At 49.1% G+C, this 19,447-nt stretch overlaps 7 protein-coding genes across 7 annotated transcripts; 3 read left to right on the top strand and 4 right to left on the bottom strand.

Annotated features, from left to right (window-relative positions):
* Window positions 1–387: 387 nt before the first annotated feature.
* Window positions 388–1,102, top strand: BJX68DRAFT_272304 (cytochrome P450; the record flags this gene model as incomplete). The annotated part of the gene is made up of 2 exons (XM_071047171.1): window positions 388–525; window positions 587–1,102. 2 exons carry the CDS (start codon window positions 388–390, stop codon window positions 1,100–1,102), a joined length of 654 nt encoding a protein of 217 aa, XP_070893323.1.
* On the top strand, window positions 865–2,094 carry BJX68DRAFT_248268 (cytochrome P450). The gene has a single exon (XM_071041891.1). The coding sequence runs from the start codon at window positions 1,493–1,495 to the stop codon at window positions 1,943–1,945; it is 453 nt and encodes a 150-aa protein (XP_070893322.1). The 5' UTR covers window positions 865–1,492; the 3' UTR covers window positions 1,946–2,094.
* A 77-nt stretch (window positions 2,095–2,171) lies between these two features.
* On the bottom strand, window positions 2,172–3,561 carry BJX68DRAFT_248267 (uncharacterized protein). Its single transcript, XM_071041890.1, has one exon. It carries the CDS (start codon window positions 3,257–3,259, stop codon window positions 2,306–2,308), a length of 954 nt encoding a protein of 317 aa, XP_070893321.1. The 5' UTR covers window positions 3,260–3,561; the 3' UTR covers window positions 2,172–2,305.
* A 1,289-nt stretch (window positions 3,562–4,850) lies between these two features.
* On the top strand, window positions 4,851–6,777 carry BJX68DRAFT_272301 (uncharacterized protein; the record flags this gene model as incomplete). Its single annotated transcript, XM_071047170.1, has 2 exons — window positions 4,851–5,229; window positions 6,353–6,777. 2 exons carry the CDS (start codon window positions 4,851–4,853, stop codon window positions 6,775–6,777), a joined length of 804 nt encoding a protein of 267 aa, XP_070893320.1.
* Window positions 6,778–11,368: 4,591 nt separating this feature from the next.
* BJX68DRAFT_258999 (uncharacterized protein) lies at window positions 11,369–15,285 on the bottom strand (the record flags this gene model as incomplete). Its single annotated transcript, XM_071043628.1, has 12 exons — window positions 11,369–11,548; window positions 11,609–11,913; window positions 12,715–12,819; window positions 12,877–13,251; window positions 13,285–13,296; window positions 13,327–13,939; window positions 13,970–14,032; window positions 14,072–14,103; window positions 14,134–14,302; window positions 14,336–14,719; window positions 14,767–15,119; window positions 15,195–15,285. The coding sequence occupies 12 exons, from the start codon at window positions 15,283–15,285 to the stop codon at window positions 11,369–11,371; spliced, it is 2,682 nt and encodes an 893-aa protein (XP_070893319.1).
* Window positions 15,286–15,753: 468 nt separating this feature from the next.
* BJX68DRAFT_248261 (uncharacterized protein) lies at window positions 15,754–16,190 on the bottom strand. Its single transcript, XM_071041889.1, has one exon. It carries the CDS (start codon window positions 16,042–16,044, stop codon window positions 15,829–15,831), a length of 216 nt encoding a protein of 71 aa, XP_070893318.1. The 5' UTR covers window positions 16,045–16,190; the 3' UTR covers window positions 15,754–15,828.
* A 276-nt stretch (window positions 16,191–16,466) lies between these two features.
* Window positions 16,467–17,163, bottom strand: BJX68DRAFT_248259 (uncharacterized protein). The gene has a single exon (XM_071041888.1). It carries the CDS (start codon window positions 16,785–16,787, stop codon window positions 16,497–16,499), a length of 291 nt encoding a protein of 96 aa, XP_070893317.1. The 5' UTR covers window positions 16,788–17,163; the 3' UTR covers window positions 16,467–16,496.
* Between the last annotated feature and the right edge of the window lie 2,284 nt (window positions 17,164–19,447).

Genomic DNA, 19,447 nt, shown 5'->3' with positions numbered 1-19,447 from the left:
ACCCTGGCCTAGCGCCATTTCCCATAACGCCAGACCCAAACTGGTCTTCAATTTCCATGAACACAATATCGTCACTTAGCACTGTGGCGAGCGGAAGGGGTCTGGAATACCCCCCGTCCGAGTGGTCTTTGTTCGATACGGTCCTCGATGTTGCGGACGATACCGGAAACACGACGCGCAGCGGACAAAGAGAAAGCCGGCCACGGCTTACTATCCTTTGTCTCGAACTTCAGAGACGCGCCTTTTTCCGAATTGCGCTTCACGATCACTCAACTCCCCTCCTCGCAGACGCGAGGGTAATGAGCCATCCATTGCTTCAGCAGCCTCGGTGGCCTCTCCCATCCTCGTCATCTCTATATTGCCTGACCACGAACCGCAGAGTTGGCCATGGGAGACCAAATGAACCGGTGGTTGTTGATCGCAACTTGGGGGATCCTGTCTTTGACCGCAGTCTACATCGGCTTGTTTGTATACACCTGGATAAAGGTTCCACTGCTGTTCTCCAGTCTTAAAAAGCAAGGAATGGTAAGTCTCTGGTTGTCCATTCTGCTATGGATCGGGTTGACTAACACTCCTTCTCGGCCAGCCCATGCCTCGATGGAATTCCCTCCTTGGACACCTCCCATTCCTCGCTAAATTTACAAAGAGAGTCCTAAGAGATGCTCAATCCGCTATGACATTTGCAGCCCTCGCCTCAGAATGCGATCTCGATCCGTGTTTCTACATAGACACATGGCCATTTGGATTCTCCATGCTGGTAGTAACGTCTCCTAATCTCGCGTTTCAAGCCTGCCAGAATCATGATCTCGCTGAACCATACTCCATGGCACCCTTTGTGTCTCACATGACTGGCGGACGAACCATCTTCGATACCAATGGCCCGGAAGCGAGGCGAAAACGACAGCTTTTTCACCAAGGGTTCAACATGCGATCAGTCTACGGATACGTGCCATACATCATCCAAGAGGTAGAGATCTATGTTGATGTACTGCGTGAACTGGCGAAATCGGGCGACACCTTTCTTCTGGACGTTCTCGTCTGTCGCTGCGTGATGGACATCATTGGAAACGTCACCATGTATGCTCCCTCGTCTCCACGTTAGATCACCACTGACCGGTGCGCACGGATACCCGGTTCATGAGCCAACGGAGGTGCTGCGGCGATGCGAGATACGATCGACCGACAATCGCAAATCGAGACGGGAAATTACTTCAACCGGATGAATCCCGTGCGATGGGTCAGATAATGGTACAACGGTCGGGTAATGGACTATTACATCGGCATTGAACTCGAAACGCACTACACTGCATTAAAGCGCCGAGGACCCGGCACGCGGTCGAGGTCCAGGACGCTTATGGGGCTTGCTATCGAGGATCATATAAAAACAAATCCGGCGGCTGGGCCGACTCTCGATGCAGAGTTCAAAGCCTGAGCGATTGCACAGATTCGCCTATTCCTCTTCGTCGGACATGACTCCACTGCCGTCGCAGTCATGTACTCGCATTACCAATTGTTGAAGCATCCCGACATCCTCGCCAATGTCCGTGAAGAGCATGATGAAATACTCGGCACGGACTTGACCAAGACCGCCACTCGGGTTCGGCAAAGACCAGAACTTCTCACTCAACTCCCTTACAGATTGGCAGTTATAAAAGAAGCCCTGCGTCTCTTCCACCCCGCGGATGGTATCCGAGATGGCGACCCCGACGTCTCCCTCTGTGACCCCGACACGGGTATTGTATACCCCACAAACGGCTGCGCAATCTGGATTTTGCACCACGCGGTTCATAGAAACGTTAATTACTGGCCGTACCCGGATTCCTTTATTCCTGACCGCTGGGTGTCGAGCCTGGACACCCGCTGTATCCGCCAGCCGGAGGATGGGGACCGTTCGAGCATGGACCGCGAGGCTGCATTGGACAAAACCTTGCCTTCGCGGCCATAGTCACGACCCTCCTCATGACGGCCCGCGAATTCCACTTCAAGGACCAAGATGCCGAGTGGGATCGCCAGCATCCGAGGCATGGATTAAATACGATGTTCGACGAACGAGCTTACATGATCCAGGCTGAATCTGGGCGTCCGGCACAGGGGATGCCGTGCAAAGTTTCTCTAACTGCGCAATCGCCGTACAGGAACCTGACCGTAAGACCATGCTTGCCACGATACCAGTCAGCCCTCGCCGCCATATGCTGGATTTGGATGTACTGGAAAAGAATCGCCTATAGACAATATGCTCGTAGATTAGACTGGTCCTGAATTTGATTTTCTGTTGCTCATTTCAAAACTTGTCAACCTCGCCTTCTTATACTTCTTTCTCCCCTGCTTCCTTACTTCCTCGGGATACGTCACCCTCGGTTACGTTATACACCCTGGGCACACACGCTCCCGACAGAAACCAAAGGACAGCTTCCACATTATCCGGCTGAGTATACCACTGCTTTCCTCCTTTTCCGCACCATCGCTCGGTAACGTGCATCCGAAACGCACAGTCCAACAGGGACACAGTAGCCTGGCCGCTACCCCGTGATTCCCCGCCACAGCCAAAGAAAACAGGAGTTCGCAGATGGTGCAGGCCGTCCATATTTCGAGCCAAGTCGCTTCTTCCATCCCGGCCCTCAAATCCCAGTAGGCATCGCACGAGATTCAGACCTCTCACCGCACCGATATTTCCGTTACCACCGCCGAGCACTGTCACCTCAAGCGCCACTTCCAGCTGATACTCCCACGGCAGCACCGCGTCAAAACATATCACTCCACCAAGCTGCCGATGGCTTCCGAGGAGGTACAGCAACGCCGCGGCACCACCTTGACCCTTGCCGCCAATGAAGATGCGCCTGTGCGCTTGGTGCATCCCATACCGCCCCGTTTGGGCTATCACTTTGGCTTCCTCGTGTACAAGGCGCTGCAAGAATTGAGCTGTTTCAACGAGGGACGCCATCGCGTTCGCACACTCACGAATATGCGGAGGATTGTCGAACCACTGTGTTGGGGTCTGTACCCTTTTCGGCGGTCGCGCCTGTGTGTCCCCGGCCGCGGTGGAAGGTGGAACGGGTGCATTAAACGCGCACGGGAAAACAAATCGCACCGTCGGAACGTGATCCTGCAGTGCCATTGTCTTGAGGAACGCCCGACCGAACTCGCGTCCCTTGTCGCCCTTGTCATGGAGGAGAATGATTGTGTGCGTGTGCTCCTTCCGTGGCGGGACGATGAGTGGTTTCGGTCGCCGTGGTTCGGGTTGGGATTTTGGTTTCGCCATGGTCCTTTTCTCAATATAGGACCTCGCCAGTAGGTAGTTGCTGTGTTCAAACTCGTCTTCGGTTGTGGTTGGTGGTCTGCGGTTGCAGCGGCGGTTTGAATTTCAGGGGATTTGAGTGGAATGTATTCGCCATGGAGAGCATCGTCGGACGGTATATACTCGCGCTGTAGGTTGTCTCTTGAAGACTTTGTCTTTCTATAAAACAAGTGGAAATTAACGGTTTCAATGCGCTCTGCTGTGGTGAAAGAAGATGGCTTTTTGGGCCGAGCTGTCGTGGTCGTTGTCTCTGGATGAGTCACAGAAGGAGCGATGCGTGGCTGGGTGAGACACTAGGCTTGCGAGCACCGAAGAGCAAAACTTAACCTTGAACTCTCGCAAGATTTTCCAGCGGTGACTCATTGGACGGGGCAATGCGGCTCTCCCTTCCTTCTAAATGACAGCTACTCCATTCTCAGATTCAGCCTCACCGGGGCTAGACAAACTGCCCCTGCTAGACCAGGTCACCAAATCCTGATCTCTTTCCAGTCCCTTGCCTTTCCCACGACATCCCGCCGCATACCTATACCGTATCCTGCAGACAAGCTTCCGAAGTTAAGGTTCTGTAGACAATACGTCACTCTCGTTCTATCTGGCCGCACAAGTCTTCTCAACCTGTCTAGCACCTTTTTTCACATTCAATGCTATACCCGGGAGATCTCATTCCACGGTGCGCCACATTTCCTCCTTAATAAACACTAACCCTCGATTTTATCCTGATCCCTGGTCCGAAAGCGCCGGTGCGATCACGGGTGCCATGCGCTTCGCTCGGCTCCTCCGGTTTTATCGTCCTGGATACTTGGTATTTTTTTCTCTATGCCCTAGGGGTCTGAATGTGCATATTCCATTGCTATTGTCATGTTTAGACTCATTACAGGATGTAAGAAGGAAAAATGTGTATGATTAGTCCTTGACCATTACATTATGAGACAACGACTGCGGCCCCGACCACATCAGGAATGCGAGTGGCAAGAGATACACTCCCCCAAATACAGGTGCTACCTCTCTGGGTAGTATCAACATGTTCTTTGGTTCTCTTTTCTTTGGTCCCATATATAGCATATCGCGTCTTCCCATCGCACAGTCCATAGCATCAAATATGGATTGGATATTGAAGAGCTCTATTGCAGACACGACCACAGGGTCATGCTCTTTTACTTAGATCTTGTGGTCTGTCTATTGCTGGTCCTGGGTATATGTGCCTACTGAGCAAGTCGTTGTGATTGTTAGAACAAAGACTATATAAGGTGGAAGGAACTGGTTTGATAATATCACAAGCCACTATAATCGCAGATGAATGCATACAAAGCACAAGAACAAAGCTTTTCTCCAACTCTTTAAATACAGAATAGCCAGTACAATGGTATCTAACCTAGCCCAAAGGGGCCCGGGCACATAAAGAGACAATGGTTTTCTTGTTTTAATAGAATGAAAGAAAAAATCGAATCCTATATAATCCCAAGCAATCCTTCTCATACTATACCGTCCCCACGCTCCTACGGCCTCTCCGCACCTGCATCAACCGCAGCACTTACTCGACCTCAAGCGCAACAATATGGCATCTCGCGTGTACACCGTCTCCATCGGCTTTAGCCACCCGCGCCCCAATACTCCCCAGCATTGGGTCCTGATCACATACCCGGTGGGTAGCTTCAATTGCAACTACTACCACACAACCAGCGGCACCAGGGACAAGGGACCCTACACAACCAGTGTAGAGGCGAATAAGCGTCTCGACTCGTTCGCTTTTGCATCTGTGCGGAGGATCTGCTATATTCCCGAGGTTACTCTCGGAGAAGTCATTGATGCGGCGCGACATGCGAAGCCGGTGCAGAGCCAGAGGTATGTCCTAGACATACTGAGGACCTTGGAGACCAAGGACGTTGTCCCTGATGGGACGACAAAGAGGTTTGAGAAGAGGCTTGAGGAGAGGTGTGGGATGCCCGTTATCATAGAGGAGTAGTCGTATGGGAGAGTTGGGGTTTTCTAGTTTCAGGCAGATTTTGCTGCTTTGAAATAAATCTAACACTATTTTCTTTTCTAAATGATGGCCTCAATGGCATGTTCCTTAATACTTGATAGTTAAAAGTAATGATTCCGGCAAATCCCCGTTTCCTATAGAATCTTCTCCCTGCAAATATATCGCGAGACATGTAGATGCTTTACCCTAAAGGTAACGAGGGGGCACATGGCTAAGGCCAATTTCCACCCCTGGCCCTGGTCCTGAAGATGAGATTTGCAAATATTTGGGTCATTGACATTACCGTCCAGGCTGTGCCTCTACCTCTGTATCCTTTATGCCACAATCGAATACTAGTGATATCCTGAAGGGTTGTCGTGATCTTTCAATTGTATATTGACAATTTGCAAAGAGTGAGAACCTGATGGCGAACTGGTTCTCGTCGGTCCATGTGGCCGAGACCTTAGATTTAGCAAATTCATCCCTAACCGCATCAGCAGACTTGCGTTGATATAACTTTGAGTGTAATATGAGATCTCAAGTGGCTCCAAGCGGGTTGGTTCTTTTACTGGCCGCAGACAAATATCGGACTATTACTCGCGGAACGAGACAGAGTATGGACAAGCCATGGCCATATAGGGAAAGACTTGGTCTGCAGAGATAATAAAGAGCTTTAAGATAACAAAAGTAGTTTCCTTTAACCACATGAATGGGACATTGTATACGCGGGTTATAGACAAAAGCCACTATCATCAGAGCAAAGACTGAACTACAAAGATAACATACAACCATTAATATGATAAAGCAAATATGCTTTCACCACAGGTATACACTGAACCAAGCAGTAACTAAAGCACAAACTATATAAGCATAGCCAAACCCCTCCAGCAAGATGATTAGGTCAGCTCAGCACCACCAACCACCAACCGCCAAGATGAAGAACCTTTTCTCCAAGCAACCTCCAAAGCCCAAGTTCGATCTGTACATCGTCCTCGGAAAAGACCATAGCACCGTCTTATGGCGCAAAGATGAAAGCCTACCCTACGCCCCTCGCATCCACCACCCGGCACACTAGATGCTCGTACTAACCCCAAAAGACCAGACGGGAAAAAAGTACACATGGTATTACATGAAATACGGCGCCCCAGGATATGGGCTAAGCATCAAGGAGGAACCATCTCTATCGATATTAGAGCCGATCACCAAGCCTGTGGCAAAACTGGCCTCGCTCACTGAGCAGCAGGGCACTAACCTCCGGGACTACATGCAGACAATCGAGCCAAAGAGGTGCCCGGATTTCGTCCTTGATATTCTCAGACATCTAGCGGTCGATGGCGTGATCGAGGAGGAAGTTGTCGAGCATTATAAGGAGCGGTCCCAGAACTCGGTGCTTACCCAAATGAAGGAGGGGCCGTGGGAGCTTCCCTCGGCACCGGTTGTGGGGTTGATGTTGAAGGAGTGTCGGGAGTATGCGCAGAAACATGAGTTGGGTTTGTTGACATATGATACCTGTCTCGACTAAGGATTGCTGGTTGTTTCTAGTTTGTTCGTGGCTTTTGCGGGGTGCATTTTGGTTTCATCAGAATTTGGTGCAGTTGAGTTTCTAGTCAGTGCTATATAGTACTTTAGAAAATGAATACAATGGATCGATTATTTTTTGATCATGGCGAGGTATAAAGTCGGATAATATCATCGTAGTGTAGCTAAAGGGATAATTTAGAACAGTCTAATTCCACTCAGAAAGGTAGCCTTCCTGACCCTCCATATAAGCCCGTTAAGTATGGCATACAAAGGCTGGCGACCAGCCTAGACTCGCGAAAGCCAACCAGGTCCCTTACAGCCTCTTCCCCCTCACCTTCTCCTTTCGAAACCCAACCCCCAGACAAAGCGCGCTCCTGATAAGAGTCATCCCAAATGTCGCACCAATAACCCCCCAATCATCCCCCCTAATCTGCGCAAAATCCAACCTGCCCTGCTGATCGAGTCCAAACCAAATACTATAAAGGAGTATAAAGTCCCACCCGAGCAAACACGCATTCACAATCTTCCAGGTCGTAATATCATTCGTATATCTTAGGAGCACACCCTGGCTAAGCGAGACATAGACAAATGCCGCGGCGAGTTGGTTGAGAAGGATATCGTGCGTGTGGTTTCGGGACGCGTGCGAGGGCGGGATGAAGGAGTTTAGGTATTTGTCTGGTTCAAAGAGGACGAGGTATGCGCCGAATCCGGAGGCGAGGGGCTCGTACCAGAGGAGGGCGATTCGGTAGAAGAGGGGGATGTTGGCGTGGGAGGGCATTTTGGTGGTGGGTTCCTGCGGAGCCAAATTTGGGGTCGCGACAGACGGAGCGGAGGCGACTCGGGCGAAGCTGAATCTCAGCTTGAACTTAGGTTCTTCCTTGAGATCTCGAACTCCTGGTTCCTTGCTAATAAACCCTCGCGTATTCTCTAGGAATATTGGATTTGTGACTCGGTATTCCTTCCGGTCTCGCTTGGCCATGACCAGATAGTGGTTCCGGCTTGACAAATATCCAATAAACACTCCTTCAATAGCTCGCGGTTCTAGCTTGTCGTTCGTCTTCTTATGGAACCAAACTCTTGAGAATGGAATTCGGAACTTTGACGTATCTGGAGGATGTCCAAACCACATTTCAAAGGGAGTCTTCTTGGTGCCTCGCACCCTGACTGTCCGGTTCCGGATATAATTGGCCATTTGGATCGCGTACGGCCAATATTCCTTTGGGATATCTGCGTCGATAAGGATCGCTCGGGTCATCTCCAGGAGGTGTCGATTCAACCTCTCTGCCACGCCGTTCTGCTGAGGTGTATCTGGTTCCGTGAATTCAATCCGAATGCCCTTCCGTGACGCCCATGGCTCTAGGGCTTTGAATTCCTTTGCATTATCCGTACGGATAATAAGCAGTTTCACGCCTCTCTCGCGCTCTGCAAGCTCTAACCAGTCCTCTAGAATTCCCTTCACTGTGGCAGCTTCCCGGTCCTTCGTCAGAAACACCCACGAGAACCTCGTATAGTCATCTGTTAGGGAGAGATAATATCTCTCCAGAGTCTTCGTCCTGCTGTATGGACCCCAAAAGTCCATATAGACTCTCTTCAAGGGTCTCGACGCCCTTGGGATCTCCGCGTGGCTCTGCCTCTTCACGCTCTTTGCCTGGATGCACGTTTCACAGGTCTTTAACTCCTCGATCACCTCTTTACTAGGTGAGAGTCCCAGTTCCCTTGTCATCTGCTTGAATCTGGTCTCTCCTGGATGGCCTAAACGTCTGTGAAGCAATTCCCAGTCAATCTGGCTTGTAAGCCGTGCTTCCTCCCTTGCAGGCCTCTCAAGCTCTTTGGCCAACGCATTCCTGTTGCTTACCCATCCTAGGTAGCTCGTACGACCGATATTGTATCCTTCGGCTAGAATCTCTCCTCTTTGCTTGAAAAACCGGTATTTCTTCTTGACGTGCTCGTTCCAGATACCCATATCCTGCAACGACTGGGTCGATAGGAGAGTTTGCCTCATCATAGGCACGTACAACGCGTTTTGAATCTGGCCACCTTCCCACTGCTTAATGGGATCTTCATTGTTCCTCTGTCGGCAATTTTAATGGATTTCCTAGCTGTTCCTAGGCTTCCTCCATATCTCTGATCCAAAGACTCAAATAGGTCGATCTTGCCGCTGCAGGTGCTTGTTGCTCCACTATCGATTATAGGGTCGTCGCTCCCCTTTACCTGGTATGCCTCTTCCGGTTCCTCAAGCAGGTATTCAAATCGATCGCTGATCTGTTCTTTTAACTCGACTTGATAGGCGCTCTCGATCCGTTTCGGAGCCCTCCTTCGCTCGTACATCTGATAAGCGCTATCTCTCGCAGATTCCCTACTGCTAGCGCTGGCGTCACTCTCGACGTCTGTTTCTTCGTCCGCTGTCCTGGCTTTGCCTCTCTGGCGCCCTCTTTGGCTCTTATCCTTTGATCTGGCCTTGCTGCTGCCTTTCCTTTGACTCTTCCCCTGAGAGTCCTCCCGAGAGCTGCTCTGCTCCTTATCCTTCTTCGGAGCTCTGCAATTCCTTTGGAAATGGCCTGGCTTGCCACAATTGAAACAATTCTTCTGCTCCGTACGATTGGCCGATTCACCAGCTGCCTCGCCAGCCTTGGTAGCTCTCATCAGGCTCTCCTGCTGCTTAAGGCGCGATAATACCATACCCCGGGTTAAATCGCCCTGTGCCAGCAGCGAATACTTGATGGACTCATATTCTTGCGGCAGTCCTCTTAGGAAGAGTATAATAATAACCTTCTGGTTGAATTTTATCTCTCCATTGCTAATAGCAATTAGCTCTGAATGATGCTCTTCCAGTCTCTGCATTGCCTCCTCAAGGCCTGTTTGTGGGTCCATTTTCCATTGCAGCATTTCATCAATTGCAATAGTAACATCCACATCAGTCCTCCTCTCATAGTTCTCCATTAGATATGCCCAGATCCCTCCTGATGTCTTTATCTCCTGGACTGACGTCTCATCCTCTGGTTTAATGCTCTGTAGGATATACAACTTGGCCATTGCATCCTGGGATCTCCATCCCTGGTTCTCCATAAGCTTCTCAACCATTGGAATATTATCCCTCCAGTCGTATGTGAGTTTCACTACACTCCAGCAACCCTGAGACTCCAAGAACATCTCAACCCTGTTCTTCCATCTCCGTACATTCCGCTGTTCGAGCTTATCGACATTGAATGTAATAATCTTCGTTGGTTTCGCCTCCACGAAGGTAGGGATCTCGAGCTCTGACATCCTGGATACTAATTCTCCCTGCAATTGCTCACTAGGATCTCGGATTCCGCTCGGTCCGACTGTCTCGTCCGTCTCGGCAGACTCGGTCACGGTTGCCTCGGTCGTCTCAGTCGGCTCGATCGTCTCTATCGGTTCGTCGAATGCCCCGGGCACGCTCGGCTCCGCTAGGTCTTTAGTATTCTCTTGGCTTGATACGTATCTCCCAGTCCGTGGGTCTCGTTCGCGTCTTCGGGCCAGTGGCATCCGTCGTTTTCAGCTTTGGATCCGTGGTTCGATAACCCGATCAGGGATAGGTAGGCAGGGTGTACGGGCCTGGCCACTTTCACAGGATTGAGGATCAACACGCCGCGTATAGTCTCAATTCCGCTGAATTGGTTGAGTCGATTGGTTCTCAAGCAATCCCCCGAAGTGCTAGGCCTGCTGGTTAGGCACGACGTAGCAGCCCGGGCTCATAACCTATGTTGTGAATTCAAGGGGAAGAAGGGCGGAATGAGACTGTATCGGCTACACGGACGTAGCCTACTAAGGGACGGATGCCAATTGATAACCTGTATAGCTTCCCAAACCGTAGGTTGCTCTCTTAATGATAGATACACGATTGTGGGACACATTTCTCAGGGGTCCGAGACGGCAAGCGGCCAAGCCGCTAGGAATCACGTGGTCTTATACTTTCGTATCATATTTAAATGGCAGTTCACATGTTCCGCAAAACGACCCTTAGAATAGGACCCTTGGATATGCTCCTACCCCAGAAAACTTTCCCGGGTCCCTCACGCCTTCACATTGCAGTCCCTCATTGCCCTAGAGATATGACAAACTTACCTTTCAGCTGACCGAACAACTACAGTTTACCCCACTAGCCGCTTGAAAGAAGGAAAATAAATATGTTAAGCAACCACCAATCTGTGTCCATTGCCTGGTTAAGTGGAAGGTAACCCTGAATAATCGATCCGTCCATAACGTTACTGAGTGCAATGTGGTTCTAAGCCCAAGCAACTTCTAGCAGGACAGCGTGAAAGAGAGGGTTGAGGGGGTTACGTATCGCAAGGTATTTCAGAACTAACGGGTTCGGTTAGATGAAATCACACTCGGAGCCTCGGTACCGCAATACCAATCAGAACGTGACCTCCATCAACAATCCGATAATTAAGATATTGATTTGACAGCTACTGTATTGAGCAGTAGCTTCTTGATGAAGAAAGGCAAGTAGCTTAGGCTTGACATTTCTATCGGCTATATAGCAGATGACACCGGCGCGATTCCCAGAAGCGGGGATCAAAGAGGTACTGTACTCAATTTCCATCTAACACAACTACAACTTGTCTCTGCTAACAGGATACAGACTGTTGAGAGCGCCTCCTCTCGAGACTAGCTTCTTCAAGTAACTTTGCAATTTCCTCGCTCCCGTTCTCAGCAGCCCAGGATAGAGTGTAACCATTAGAGTCCTTGGACTCCACCTTCACCTTTCCTGTCTCAAGAAGCAGCCGGACCACTCTCTCCTCTCCATTCTCCACAGCCCTAGATAGAGGAGTTTGTCCATGTTTAGAGTCTTTGGACTCCACATCCACCTTTCCTGTCTCAAGAAGCAGCTTGACCACTCCCTCATGTCCACCACTTGCAGCCCAGAATAGAGGAGTTCGACCATTAGAGTCCTTGGAGTCTGCATCCACCGTTCCCATCTCAAGAAGCAACTCGACCACTCCTTCATGTCCATCAATTGCAGCCCAGGATAGAGGAGTTCGTCCATACTCGGAGTCCTTAGAATCTACATCCACCTTTCCTGTCTCAAGAAGCAGCTGGACCACACCCTCATGTCCATTCTCTGCAGCCCAGGATAGAGGAGTTCGACCATTAAAGTCCTTGGACTCCACATCTATCTGTCCCGTCTCAAGAAGCAGCTTGACTACTCCCTCATGTCCATGCCCTGCAGCCCAGAATAGAGGAGTCTGACCATACTGAGGGTCCTTAGACTCCACATCCACCATTCCGATTTCAAGAAGCAGCTTGACTACTCCCTCATGTCCACGTCTTGCAGCCCAGAATAGAGGAGTTCGACCATTAGAGTCCTTGGAGTCTGCATCCACTTTTCCTATCTCAAGAAGCAGCCAGACCACTCCCTCGTGTCCATTCTCGGCAGCCCAGGATAGAGGAGTTCGTCCATACTCAGAGTCTTTAGAGTCCAAATCCACCTTTCCTATCTCATGGAGAAGCTTGACCACTCCCTCACGTCCACCACTTGCAGCTGAGAATAGAGGAGTTCGATCATTAGAGTCCTTAGAGTCCACATCCACCTTTCCAGTCTCAAGAAGCAGCTTGACTACTCCCTCATGTCCACCACTTGCAGCTGAGAATAGAGGAGTTCGACCATTAGAGTCCTTAGAGTCCACATCCACCTTTCCTGTCTCAAGAAGCAGCTTGACTACTCCCTCATGTCCATTCTCGGCAGCCCAGGATAAAGGGGTTTGGCCATACTGAGAGTCCTTAGACTCTATATCCAGCTCTCCTATCTCAAGAAGCAGCTTGACCACTCCCTTATGTCCACGTCTTGCAGCCCAGGATAGAGGAGTTTGACCATTAGAGTCCTTGGAGTCCACATCCACCTTCCCTGTCTTGAGAAGCAGCTCAACAACGTCCTCATGTCCATTCTCGGCAGCCCAGGATAGAGGAGTTCGACCATACTCAGGGTCTTTGGAGTCCAAATCCACCTCTCCTGCCTCAAGAATTAGCTGAGCAACAGCTATAAGTCCCAAATAAGAACCAAGAAGTATGTCATCAGAAGCTGGAACAGAATTCCATCCAATCTGTTTGTAAATGGCCATCCAAGCTTTGCATATACTTGAGTTTGTTCGACAAAGTGTGCGCCCCCGTTTCGCGACTGTATCATTGCTTGAGACAGAAGCTCTCCGAACATGTGCTGCCCAATTTTTTGCTGCATAGTCCATGAGCCCAGGAAACAAGTCTCGCGTGGTGTCTTGGCTCAAATACAGCGTGCATATCTCCGCGAGAACGTAGTGAGATTCCTCCGGGTACAGGCTATGCTTCCATGTACCAGCCTTGACATCCTCGCGGACGAAGTCCAAGCTTTGCCTCACAAGAAACTCTTTGGCGGTCTGGTGAAGAAGATAAACCTTTCTATCTATCACAACCAAAAACAGCCCGCATAAACCTCTGATCATTGTCTGAATCCGTTCGTCATCGTTTAGTATTTCGTCTTGGATGTCATCAACTGATTGATCTGTTGTACCGAACGCCAGCGCTAATGATATTTCTGTAAGCGTTAAGGGACGCTCCGCAGCAGTCACAATGTGAAGCAATCTTTTTGCTCTAGAATGGTCTGGACTTCGATCTAGAATCCGGGTGTAAGCAGCGTTGACGTTTTCTGGTATATCATGGATCGCCTGCCGGACGTTTCCCTTAGTAAACCCTGGAATTTTTGTGATGACTTCCAATGCAAGGCTGACCCATAAGTATGTTCGGTTAGGGACTGAGGTGAGCTGGTCGATAATGAAATCGAATTCGTCTAGTCGTAGAGAGTTTCGTTCGCTAATGTCTCTGACCCTCTCCTTAATGACGAGGTCGATCTCGCCAGAAATCTTGTCGGTGTTCTTCTCGTTCTCGCCACTCAAGTGGATGGTGGGTAGGCTTTTCTCCAGCTTGAAAAAATCGCGTCGTATATGATCATATGGTCGGCTTGTCATCAGAAACTTGAGATTGCGTTTGCCAAGTTTGTTAAGAAATAGGCTCTCTATCGCCTGAATCAGCCTTGTCCGATCATCATCTTGGCACTCGTCCAATACGTCAAACAAGCAGATCACTTCGCCAGCATTCTCATCTGCCGTGACATGAGCCAATATACTCCACAGCTCATTAAAGGACTTGGCCAACTGATCGCCGCTTGTCTCTGATTTGTCTAGGAGCGAGTCTTGCACAAGATGCGGTTGGGCGATCAGGAGTTGACGGAGAATGGAAGTAAGCGCATCCGTGGCTCGTCTCTGATCCGCATAATCATCTTTAAAAAAAAAGTAACAGACTGTTCTCGTTCCGCTAGGCAAATATTCATCTGCTAAGTATCTGGTGAGGACTGACTTCCCACAGCCTGGATCTGCGGAAACCCATAGTAGCTCAGAGTTCCCGCTTTGGTTCCACTTTGTAAATTGAGGATGATTGGTGAACCATTCACATGTGCCCGGCACACGCTTGTTATTTCGATCCTTGCGATCCTTATAGGGACAAGTATATAGTCTCTGGAAGAGATTGGCTTTCTTTTGATCCTTCGCAGACGTGGTTTGCCATACCTGTATCTGCTGCACGTCATCCTGGAGAGCTTCAAGCTTTCTAACAACCTCTAAGATGTGCACTGAAGAAGTGGCGTCCTTGATGGAGGTGTAGTATCGCTCGATATCCTGGAGTATTCCGTCCCACCCGTCTTGCTTTATCATGTCCGTGAGAAACTGTCTTGCGGTCTGTTTTTCCAAATAGCAGATGGCCCGAGACTGAAATTCAAGGACTTTGGAACATAGTTGTATCATATCTTTCTCAATCGCTCCCCTCAGGTCGGGCCTGATGTCCGGTTCACGCAGGAAATGATGGTCGATCACATGGAGACGAGGTATTATGGAGGAGATTGTGTCTAAGCCCTGTAGAAGGGTCTCGTGTTGTTCCATGGCCTGTATAAACAGCTGTTCTAGAGTTAGCAGTGCTGATAGAAATGATAGGTGGGCCTTACCAAGAGCCCGACCGTGATGCCGGCACATGCGATGGCAGCGGGTGGACTAGTTGCTGCAGCAGGACTGATAACATCCTTCACCAAAATAATATTTCGGCACACCTTCGTCAATTTTTCTCGAGTGTTGCTTCGGCCGATGTCATCAAGGACAGACCACTTTTTGTTATCAAGCCGCTGAGCTATCGCATCGAGGAAGGTGCGGAAATCATTCACACGGGTTGCGCTTCCATCCTCTTCGTATTTTAATCCCAGTCTGGACTTCAGAATGTGAATAGATTTCTCCCAAATTTTGTTCAGCGCCTTGTCTTTTTTAATGAGCTGCTGCGCTTGCAACCAAGGGTCAAATAATAGTTCTGAAGTTGAATGTTTGGCAACAACGGAGGGTGCGTTGTTTCCCGCCAATTGCAGCACCAAGCCGGATCCATTACCTGCTAGGTGACCATCCTTTTTCTTGCTGGATCCATCGGTCCCCGTGATATGTTTCTTGAATGACCCTTTTAGCTTTTCCCAGCGTGGCATTGCTGAGGTACTGTAAGACTTCTATGAGTTAGGGATAATGAAGCGGTCCGAATCTGAAACCCCGCTTTGAGCTGATGTTGGAGGCTGGCTGACGTGTTGCAGTTTAATCAGCCAATGGAAAGCCCTTCCGCTTCCTGAGCCCCTCGATCCCACTTCAGGAATATCCCCGAGCTGACCAAGTCTTCCTGGAAGTTCGAGTAAACCAGAATGTGGCCGAAGATACAGTAATTGATTGTAGGAGGCTGTTATTCAGTATCACTTTCTACTGACCTCCGTCGTAGCCGTGGGGCAGAGGTTGGGCGGGACGGTCCGACCTGACTCGCCAGGGACATAATCGGTCGCGGGATGTCACGTGGATCTGCGGAAGGCTTTGTCTTCAGAGCACAGAGCGTAATTGCACCTGCATGCCAAAAGTGCCCTCTTGCACTCTGCTTTTTGGCACTAATAGATACACCAAAGTAGTGTTCTGGTGTATCTTGGCGGATCGGCCATTTGCGTCTAATAGAAGCCTTTATCTTGGCAAAAAAAAAACCCTCAATTGGGTTAAGGTCGGGTGAAACCTGGCGGTAGATATACTAGTCTAAAACCCTTCTCAAGGCACAGTTTCTCGATTCCCTTAGAATAATGTAGACACGTTGTCCATGACGAGAATATCTTAAAATCTCGTGAGGGTGATGAAGAAGTGATGCTTGGCCAGCGTCCCACAATTAGGCGGCATTGCAGGACTACCGAAAGCACGCAGATTAGAGGCGAATACATTTCACCGCCTGCTCACTGCACCAAGCTGCAAGAGCTGTTTTCGAGACGGGCATGCCACTTTTCGTCATATCACATATTAACCGCTTTTTTGCAAGGGGATACATAATGGGGGTGCTATTCTCTGAAAAAATAGTCGCTGCGCTCGCTATTGAGTTCTTGTAGGGAAAGAGGAACAATGAGGAGCGAGGAAAGTGAAAGTCTGATGAGTCACGCGTAACCATTGTGGTACTAGCTGGACAAATACTTTACAACCTCGGCTGTCTCTGTATTGTCCTGTTTCTAGTATACTTATCTTCGAACAGTTACGCCAAGCTTATACTAACCGTAATTAGATTAAAAGCCTTGGCATTTCTTTTTAAAATCGGAAGAAAGAAAGTTTGGGGGGCAGGCTCATTCCGCCGATCACTGTATTGTTGTTACCCAACGCTGCGTAATTTTTTAGGCTACTTCCATTAGCTTATTCTTGCTCTCTTTCGTAGCCCTGTCCTTCTGGCTGTGGTTTTACGTTTGCCAGATCGCGTACCACGCAGCCCCTTGGCTTCCTCTGCGCCTGATTCACCTGACGCGACTGACTTCGCAAGCAACTTCTTCTCAAATGGCTCCTCGGCTGGGTCTTTGACTAACGGCTTCCTGGCTGGCCTCTTGAATGGCCTCTTGAATGGCTTCTCGACAGCTTGCTCGACAGATTGCTCGACGGGTTGCTCCACTAGTGCTTCAGTGACCTTCCCCATGGACACTGCCATCTGCTGCTGTACGCGGCTACGCCTCGAACCTATATGCTTTAGTCAAACCCCTCCTTCAATGAGATTTACATATGGGGCGTACATATTGAAAGTAAATTTCGCAAATATCTGACCATGTTGTCGGATTTCACAGCTTTCTGGTGGACCAACGCAGTATGCTCGTTCGTTTCAAGGAGTGTGTTTTGAAGAAAAGTAGCTCGCTCGCTAGATTTCGAGAGCTCATGTTGGAGAAAACTGGTCTGCTCCCTGGATTTGCGAAGTTCGTGATGCAGACTACAGACTTCCTTTTTGTCGTTTGATAGGCCCAGCTCAAAGTTTGTTGCCCGTTGGTTGGAATTCAGGAGTTCACTTTCAATAAAACGAGCTCTCTCCTCGGATTTGGATACAGTCGAATGCGGCTTCTCATTCCCTTGAGAAAACATCAAGTCCGATTCTCAAACCCTAAAATGCGGGGAACAAAAGCGCGGATGTTCAATAGGAAGTTAGTGTAATCACACTCTGGCCAATGGCACTCTTGGCTTTCGATTATTAATATGATTAGACTTTCGAGATTAGGGTTAGAGAATAAGGTCAAATGTGTTCTAAGTGGGAATGAGATGCCGCATCGGACTGTAGTTCAGTTTCGAGATTCTGGACACATGCGCTGAGATAATTAGTAAACTCGCTGCGGCGAGACAAGTAAGTATTAAGGTCTTGGATGTTTCGGGTTAGCCGCAAGATTTCAGCCCCATGCAAATGACAGTCTTGAGAAGTGTCCATAGTCCGAAGGCAATGGTCATAGAAGGGAGGAATTGTTAGTTGTGAGTTCTCTGTGCTGCCAGCAGCTTGAGATAGAAGAGTAGCATTCCTTGTTTGAGGAGCTCAAGCACGGTCCGATTTTTCTGGCTCGTGCTTTGACGAGGTATGCCAAGTGATCACGGATGTGTCATGTATGTGGGGCTGGTGTCACAGCGGGTGCCTTAGGCAGCTCCGACAGGAGGCCGCGCGACCGCCGCTCGGGATCCGACCCGATTAGGCCTAACCCCTTTGGGCCAAATCCCGAATGACTCTCTTGGCATCGCTGTACATAAAAGACCTATGCAATCGCTGGTCTTCCTGATCCCCAGCGATTCGTTTCTGAATCAATTAGCTTACAGCTTCTCCTTCCTCATTCGTACATCCTACGTAGCCTGACGTCTCGTTGCTTGCTGGGACCTCGCCGCGGGTGAAGACCGACTGGCAGCCGCCACCGATCCGACCTCGCCGCTTACAGCTGGTGTGCCATCAATTCGGGGGTTAGCGTGTACATTTTAGCCAACTACATTGGACCATTCACGATTAATGGCACAAGACCCCATATGGGGTTCTAGACCTGGTGTGCCATTCAGTGGGCCTGGTGTGACTGCCTGGCCACGAAGTGTTCACTTCACCTTGCCTGGACGCTATCAATTCTGTACCATCAGCATATAGATTTCTTTTGAATTTTTTTTATTCAAAACAATAAATATTAATTTAGTTCAAAGCTCTACATATATATATTAATTCCCATTGGTTTTTTTTAAGGTTTATTTCTGTAGCTAAGTTTGCTGTTTCCTAGAGTAAAATACCCTAGCAAGCAGCTCATCGTAACTGTAGGTAGGTATTGAAGAGCTCAGAAGACAACAATAGACCTGGTGTGTCAAATCGATGGTATGGGTATAGCACCAGGAGACTTCAAGTAGATAAATAGAATCTCTTAGGAGGTCCCCATCCTCTATCGATTAATATTCCTGACTATGCATCGGACAGGGGTCTCCAAACATGGATATTCACTTGCTTCTAAATCCTGTCGAATCCCCAAAATCAAAACCTCAGGCAAGACAAACTATTTCGATGCCAGTGAGATGTTACCCCCATGGGCAACAATACCGCCCCCGCGTCAGATACCCTTGGACGATTGAAGAGGATGCAATCATGCTTTATATTCTGGCCAATGCACGAGGATCATACAGGGGCATATTACGAATCGCTTTATCTCGCGCTGACACGACCATAAACACAAGACGCGACGCACTCTATAATTATGAGGCCTCAGCCCTGTGTCCAGAGTGTGGGAGGCTTGAATGTCACTTGGACCGGCTCGCTTATAAGTATGTAGGAGACTCTTTCATACACTTCCGAACTAACCTCCTTAAAGCTACAGTATCATGGCACGTCTTGGACAGACCATCATATATTTCCGGACTGCGTCATGGATATCATGGCTCCCCCTCCCCATTACCTTGAGGCTCGCACGAGCGCCCCGTTTCCTGCAATAGTTCGGGTCCGTGGTGAGGCCAAGCTCGAAGGAATAATAAACCTGAATACAACCTTCGTGAAAGCATGGGATTCTAAACAGATCCGGATCAATCATGACTATTACTGGATATTCCCCATTGACAAACTCCTTCATGCTGGCCAGTGGAACTTTCAAATTCTTACAGAAAGTGGCTACGGAGTTGGTTTTATAGTGAAATGTTACGAGCCAAGACAGTTCTCCAGTACGAAATGATATCTTGCGTTGCTTTTCCAAGAATTGTCCTATTTGAAAGGGGTCCACGCCGTATGCGAAATCCTCATAATGGCGCTGTCATGCACCATCTTCGGGATACAGTACCAGGGAAAATTATATCTTAGAATTATATTCATGGAACGTGAATTGT

Source organism: Aspergillus pseudodeflectus (assembly GCF_044049435.1).
Source record: "Aspergillus pseudodeflectus strain CBS 756.74 chromosome Unknown BJX68scaffold_78, whole genome shotgun sequence".
NCBI classification, from domain to species: domain Eukaryota; kingdom Fungi; phylum Ascomycota; class Eurotiomycetes; order Eurotiales; family Aspergillaceae; genus Aspergillus; species Aspergillus pseudodeflectus.
This window is presented reverse-complemented; position numbering and strand designations above follow the sequence as displayed.